Source organism: Anopheles aquasalis, chromosome 2 (genome assembly GCF_943734665.1).
Source record: "Anopheles aquasalis chromosome 2, idAnoAquaMG_Q_19, whole genome shotgun sequence".
Classification (NCBI taxonomy): Eukaryota; Metazoa; Arthropoda; class Insecta; order Diptera; family Culicidae; genus Anopheles; species Anopheles aquasalis.
Window position 1 is genome coordinate 15,140,568 of NC_064877.1, and position 7,666 is coordinate 15,148,233.

At 51.9% G+C, this 7,666-nt stretch overlaps 1 protein-coding gene across 1 annotated transcript; it reads left to right on the forward strand.

Moving 5' to 3' along the window:
• Nucleotides 1-3,143: 3,143 nt before the first annotated feature.
• LOC126573307 (protein masquerade) lies at nt 3,144-6,757 on the forward strand. The gene is made up of 6 exons (XM_050233307.1): nt 3,144-3,270; nt 3,373-3,648; nt 3,722-4,242; nt 4,326-5,497; nt 5,575-5,773; nt 5,843-6,757. Exons 1-6 carry the CDS (start codon nt 3,180-3,182, stop codon nt 6,242-6,244), a joined length of 2,661 nt encoding a protein of 886 aa, XP_050089264.1. The 5' UTR covers nt 3,144-3,179; the 3' UTR covers nt 6,245-6,757.
• The last annotated feature ends 909 nt before the right edge of the window (nt 6,758-7,666 follow it).

The window sequence follows — 7,666 nt, forward strand, 5'->3', positions numbered from 1 at the left end:
GCAACAACAGGAACCAGTTCCATCAGCACACATCTCACAAACGAGCCACGAACAGCCGCATTGTAGCGGAGTTGCGCTGGCCGATGATGTGTGCTAGGTTACAGTTAGATGGTCTGCGATGGTCTGTTATCAACGGGTCTGCGGCTGGCTGCCCCGAGATCGTGCCGTGGATTGCTAATGAGCCCGGAGGGGAGGGGCTTACCGTTCTTACGGCGAAAGCGTACATACGTGACCGTGCGGTGCGGACCGTGGACCTCGTTGTGGAAGACTTGAAGAGCCGTGAAGGGAACTTGCCCGTTTGGAATCTTTCCACCGATCGACAGCCATTCAGGTCGCTTTCGAGTCGCCAAATCGCGTGCTCAGCCTCTCCTCTAGGTAGGTCAAGGTTACCATGGCGGCACTCCTGATGGTGCTCGAGGCCTACTCTGAATCGATTGTCGATCTCGGAACACGAATCGGAACTCGAATGCATATTCCCATATTGACCGGCATCGCGGTTCGGTCGGTGGTCGGCGATTCCTGCCTAATGCTGCTACGATTTCTCCTACGACCCCGTTGGTGACTCGTGACCAGCACACACATACGCGTACGCACACATACATACGCATACGGGTGGGCGCGCGCGTGCCGCATCGGATTTTCCACCCGGGTTGCGTTCACCCGTGGGGGGTGGGTGGCCGTAGCGAAAAGCCCCGATTTCAAACGGTACATTTCGGTCGGTCCACCGCTCTCATTTTCACCGACCGCACCGTCCACGGTCTAGGCCAGCCAGCCAGCACTCACAGGTCCACTGCCAGCGTGCCGCGTGTGCAGTAGCAGTCAGCGAATGCTTTCACCCGCCACCGAGCGCCAGCAGGCGAATCCGAAAACCGTTTGTCTGTCGTGACTGACCGGATGGCGAAGTCGACGACGACGACGACGAGGAAGTGCATTACCGATTGAAAGAGAAATGAACGGAAATCTCCTCTACCTTCCGCTCCCTCACCAGACCAGAGAGAGAGAGAGGGAGAAACTTCCACCGAAAACCACTACCACCCTCTCCCCGAAAGCCTTGACGGTCAATGGAAAGTCAAAGGTATCCGGAGTCTTCACCCAGAACAACTCCAGCAGCCTCCCCCGTGGGTTAACCCCCCGACACGGTGGTGACATATTTTCTCTTTTTTTGCCTTCCATCTAGTCATCGTCGTCGTCGTCGTTGCTCGGCGACCGCGATTCGACCGCCTTGATCACGCAGCACCAGCAGCAGCAGCAGCAGCCTGTTGACGGCCTAGCGCCCCTGGGGAATGCAGGAAATGGGTCAACGGAGTATTGTATCACTCCCGGCTCCTCCCGGGAGCTGGGAACACACAAAGACAGCCACAAACACCTCGTAACCTTCGCGTGCACCCTTTTGGGGGGCGAGACGAGGACCATGACCATCGGAGAAGGCCACCACAGGCCAACACCTGCACAGCGGCGCGATCGATTCCGTGTGCGTTTCGTGGCACGCCACCAAGATCCTCTCAAAAACCTGTCCTGGCTCCCGGGTAGGCACTCGGTTGCGGAGGCGAAAGAACCACCATCTCGCTCGAATCTGTGTCAGAGAAGAGAAAGAGAAAAAAAAGGCAACACAGTGTTCGATTGAACGCTAGAATGACAGCAGCATCTCCGGCCGGGCCAACCACCAGCGGAGGGATCAGGTGATGCGCTTGTCTTGGTCTTGGTTTTGGTCTTGGTGGTGATGCTGGTCGGTCGGTGGCCGCTTTCACTGCCGCTTCAACATTCTTTCGCAGATGGTGAAATGAGCTTGTCGAACCCTTTGCTTTCGGGCTGTTTCGTAACTGTGTGTGCCTCTCTCTCACTCACTCTCTGGTCATCCTCATCCATCGATCAGTCCGTATCGACACGTTGGGGATTTTTTATGTTGAAAACAAAGCCCCTATCGTCATTTGATCGCCGGCCGGGGGTGGGGTCAGGCATGAAATGTAGGTTAATGCCCGCGACAATCAACTGCGTCACTTTACGATGGAGGAGTACGGCAGAACACTCCTCTGGCTACCAAATATTTCAATAATTTTACACCCCCTTTTTGGAGGGGGTAGTTGGACATCGAGGCTACCAAGAAGAGTATGGCGCACCATGTTTGGGGTCTGGGGGCCAACATCGATCGCACCGATCACCCACCGGGCGCACGACGAACGGTGAGAATCGTGAACGTCGTCAGCAAACGGATTCCGGACGGGGAGTTTCACTCCTTTTGCGTGGCAGTGTAAATTGGAACACACTTTTCACTCCACCAACGGGGTGTGGGTCCGTGCTGATTAAACACCTTGTTACCTCAAGCGAATGGCATCCAACGGCCAAACGATACCGACCATGGAGTGGAGCCCATGTGACTGAACTACTGTTATGATCCGGTATGTGGTATCGCCACACCACGCCACGCCATGCCACTTTCAAAGAATCCATTGCGCATCCCATGTAATCTTCTTCTCGCGCCTTCATCACTAGTCCGGGCTGGATGGTGATTAGCGGATCCGGATGTAGCGAGTTGGTTAACTGGGAACCAGCTAATGCCATAATGTGAAGCGGCTTGGGCAGATCCCGGCCCGACCAAACGGTAATCGATGTTATGAAACTCAAATATCTGCGGATCCTCAAATGGATGTGAAGAACACTTGATACGAGCGTTGAAGTTTGTTGCGCACTTCACGCTTGGGAAGGAGTTCGTGTTTGAAGTCGGGTTATAGACCTGTGAAGTGACGAGACTTCGATGGCTGAGAATAGAATGAGGAGAGTTTGCGATGTGTTTGCAGTTAGAAGCCATTTGTCATAGAATATGGAAATGACTATAATAGTTTTGAACTTTTTATCATAATATAAAAATTGTGTAAGTGGTTTTAGGTATATCTTGTATTATGAGTTAATTTAATCATTAAATTCTTGTTAAAGTAACTACAGCAAAGTGAAGTGAAAGGAAACGCATGCATGATCGCCACCCGAAACTGACTCATCATATAAAGTGAAGAAATGTGGTTACCTGAATGTGTGAATCATAGTGTATCGTTGCCTTAGCCTGCCTAAAGACTGCTCCATAAGAAGTCACAAAAGATTGACTACCATTGTAGTAGCGACGGTTCGTTGCCTGCAGTGAAGAGTGTGTTGTTTATGAATTGCAAGCAGTGGACGCCTTTTGCAAAATGATTGCGAAAGCCGTGCCGTTACTACTGTTGCTGCTGGCTAGTGGAGTACGGAGCCAGGATGATTCACTGGCCGGAAGTTTTCTCTCAGGTAAATTCTCCTTCCTTGAACCATTTGCCAAGTGAACTCCTTTTTAAGACCACCAGATGTTAATGTTGCTGTATCTCGATTGCATTCCATCGCATTCCACAGGACTGCTGGACTCGATCACCAGTACAGAGGATGCAAAGGGATGCCCGGGTGTTTGCGTGCACACGTTGGCCACACTCATCTGCTATGAGGTACTGGACGACATACCGTGTCCCTCACCGAGCATGAAGTGCTGCGTGGAAAGCAGTACGGCGGCAGCAAACATTTCCACCACAGCCCGCCCCAAACCGACCACCACTACGATGCGGCCAACGACAACCACAACCCCAAAGCCAACGACCGAGGCCAAAATCAAGGAGAAGGATAACAAAACAAACTGTAAGTAACAGACGGGATGGCGAAACCACCAACGATGATGCCATCCGATTGATCGATCGATCGTTCATTCCAGCATCCTGTCCTGGGGTTTGCGTTGCTGATCGGATTGCCGATTACTGCGAGGCGTACCTGACGACCGCCGGTCTGTGCAAAAGTGGCACAAAGTGTTGCGTTTCGCGGGACATCTACCCGGACAATCCACCGGACGATCTGTACGTACCGACGGCTCATTTCGATTCGAAAAACAACAAAACCACCACCCCGAAACCGTACGCCAAGACGACGGAACGGCCACACCACACCACGGAGGAACCGATCCGCTCGAAGACCAATCCGACACCGAAGGCCACTCCGAAACCAACCAAAACGCCACCATCGAAGCAGAAACCGGGCTCTTCCCTGACCGCCAACAATGGCCAAGGACCGGTTCACAAGGAGTGTGAAGGTGATTGCGTCAATGGGTTGCTGGCACTGTTTTGTGATGACATCGATACGGAGGCATTCTGCCCGAATGAGGACTCGTGTTGTATCACGGGAGTGGCCGAAGATAACAAGCAGCAGCTAGTGACAACGACCAGACGACCGGCCACACCGGTAAGTGTCGGTGTTCTTGTGCGGCGGACACTTTCTTTTTTCCAGTTCTAATCTAACGCCGTTCCTCTACCTTCTTCCCCTAGCCACCTTTGCCACGTTGTCCCGGATTCTGTCTGCTCAACATTATGGCCGCGTTCTGTGAGCGACCGTCGGTGCTCATCCCGAACACGGCCAACTGTAAGCGTGGTTCGGTCTGTTGCGACAATACGCGTGCTCCACCACCTCGGCCACAGCAGAACCGTCGCCCACCACCGACCACCACTACGACCCCGGCCCCAACCACAACGGTAGCACCGGATCCACGAGAAGAGTGCCCCGGATCGTGCATCGTCAGTCTGCTCAGCTTCACCTGTTTCCGGAATGCCGAAATGACGGATCTGTTCAAGTGCAAAAAGTCCGGCACCCAGTGTTGCGCTCCAAAGTCCAAGATCCAGGAGGTGCAAGCGGCCAGCAAAACGAAGTACAACGACACGCACGGTGGTGGTGCGTATCCACCGCAAGCACTGCCTCCACCACCACCACCACCACCGCCACAGATGATGCCACAGCAACCGGTACTGCAGGGTCAGGGCATCGCACAACCCTATCCGATGCAGGGAGTGGCAATGCCACCACCACCACCACCACAGCCACAATCTCCGCTACCACCACACCAGGTCCAAGGTTATGGTCCACCGGCACCGAACCCGTACCCGGGTCCGATCAGTAACAACATCTACGAGGTGCCACCGACCCAGCAACCGCCAGCCTACGCCCAGTCCCCGGTGTACGAACCACCGACAACGACACCACGGCCACAGGTTTACTCGAAGTACGTTTGCGGTGTGAAGGGTACGAGCCGGGCGGCACGTTCCTATCTAACGCGTGAGCTGCTAGCGATCGAACAGGAATCAGGGTACCGGGGAACCGGAACGTCACGCCATGGACGGCATATCGATGTGGACAGTATCTATCGGTCGAAGAGCTCGGAACGGTTAGTGCTCGGTAGTAGCATCGTGCCGATACCGATCATCTACCACGATCACAACGATACCGTGCCGGAGGATTTGCATCATCATCCGAGCCTCAAGGAGAATGCCACGTTGGCCAAGTACTGGAACAACCACCGGAAGGGACGTGTCGTTGGTGGGGAGGATGGCGAGAACGGGGAATGGTGCTGGCAGGTCGCTCTGATCAACTCGCTCAATCAGTATCTCTGCGGTGCTGCCCTCATCGGTACGCAGTGGGTGTTGACGGCGGCACATTGTGTTACGAAGTGAGTGCAATGGGAGTGCTACTATCCGAGAGAAGGTGATCAAATAATGCTGCGATGCTCTCTTTTCTTTTTGCTAGCATTGTCCGGTCCGGTGATGCCATATACGTCCGTGTAGGGGATTATGATCTGACGCGCAAGTACGGAAGCCCCGGAGCACAGACGCTACGTGTTGCGACGACCTACATCCACCACAATCACAACAGCCAGACGCTCGATAACGACATAGCGCTGCTGAAGCTCCATGGCCAGGCGGAACTGCGTGATGGCGTGTGTTTGGTAAGTCACCGGTTAAACTTGCTTTGGTTGATTTTCCGCTCACTCGCTCATTCCTGTGTCCTGTTTCAGGTTTGTTTACCGGCACGAGGTGTGAGTCACGCCGCTGGTAAACGCTGCACGGTGACGGGATACGGCTACATGGGTGAAGCTGGTCCGATTCCGCTGCGGGTTCGTGAGGCCGAGATACCGATCGTGAGCGATGCCGAGTGTATCCGCAAGGTGAACGCCGTGACGGAGAAGATCTTCATCCTGCCGGCGTCCAGTTTTTGTGCCGGCGGTGAGGAGGGTAACGATGCGTGCCAGGGTGATGGTGGTGGACCGCTCGTTTGCCAGGATGATGGATTCTACGAGCTGGCCGGTCTGGTGTCCTGGGGTTTCGGTTGCGGACGAGTGGATGTGCCCGGTGTTTACGTGAAGGTGTCCTCGTTCATTGGATGGATCAACCAGATCATTAGTGTTAATAATCAATAGAGGGGGAGAGGGCGGAGCAGTGCGTTCACTTTTATACCAAACCCAAACTCCCCACGATTCCCTCCATCCTCCATTCCCGCTTTCCATGTCCTTCCATGGAGCCAGCCGTATGCGCGAATGCACCGCATCATGTGAGTGAGTGTCCCGAGGATTCGTGCATTCAGTAGCTTTGTAAGTAGGTTTTGGTTTTAAGGAGAATAATTTAAACACTAAAATCGGGCCGGGCATAAGGATCTTCTACTTCTTGATTGACCCCGAATACATGCCCTGTAGCAAGAGACATACATACAGACACACATGTATTCAGTGACCGAGAACCTCAAAGACGATGCTAGTTGTTAGAGTTTAATTTTAAGGCCAATGGGACACGGGATGGGAGCAGACGCGGTTATGATAACGAAGTAGTTGCTGAAGAGCGACAGATTTCAGGAGCAGCAGCAGCCAATACTCTCCACCTTCACACTCCACATTGCAATCAGACGTAAGAGATCACCTGACCCCATGCACCTTTTAGTCTACCCCAAAAACCCAAAAACACACATAGATATTACCTCCTCTTCAGCGTAGACATTTAAGAATAATGTGTGAGTATTTATTTATTTATTATCGCCGGTATTGAACGCCGGAAGCAGACGGCGTGTCTCGATGTGGGACACGGAAACGCGGAAAAAGCAATAGCCCCAGGAACTGAAACACATGGAAGAGAGCATGGCATATTGCTCATATTGCAGTAGCGATATACCAAATAATCAAAACGGATTTTGGAGAAAGAGCAGAAGAGAAAAAAAAGAAATCAGAATGGATTAGCGGGCACAAATGGGGCTCAATGCTGTACAATTGAGATAACTGCGACAAGGGGGGCGAATGCGTGCATGCGACGCAATGATTGTATGTGTCCCAAATAAAGAGTTTAAAACATTTCAACTGATTACTATGATCGAACGATTTTTTTATAAGAGTTACCTTGCCTTACCAAACTTGTTAAGAATAGAAGGTACTATCCATTTCTATATCTTTAACAGTTTCACCAGGGTTTTAATGTAACAAGTCGTCATAACTCATATGTTTCTTCAATAATCTATCGTTTAATGAACGTATTTGATGGCCTTTACATTATCACTAGTGCGAATTGCTTTTTTGTTAAGAAAATCATTATCTCTGTAGCTCAAGAGAAGAATCCTATTCAATTCTCACACGAGCCAAAAAGGGTGATGGATATGTATCAGACATTCGAAAGTATGATGCCTCAGCAAAATGGAATCCCTATCTTAGATAGGGGAAAAAAACAAACATTTATGTTTCTTTTAGCGCTTCTGGATGACGGAATCGAAACCGGAATGTTTCATTCCGCGCCGCTGGACCTTGGTGGTACATTCGTACAAATGTTTTCATCCAACCAAAAACACAACAGAGAAGAGAAAA

Coding starts and splice junctions, on each gene's coding strand:
- LOC126573307 (XM_050233307.1), top strand. CDS start 3,180: ATGATTGCGAAAGCCGTGCCGTTACTACTGTTGCTGCTGGCTAGTGGA. Junction 3,649..3,721: donor GAAGGATAACAAAACAAACT/GTAAGTAACAGA, acceptor CGTTCATTCCAG/CATCCTGTCCTGGGGTTTGC. Junction 4,243..4,325: donor CCAGACGACCGGCCACACCG/GTAAGTGTCGGT, acceptor TTCTTCCCCTAG/CCACCTTTGCCACGTTGTCC.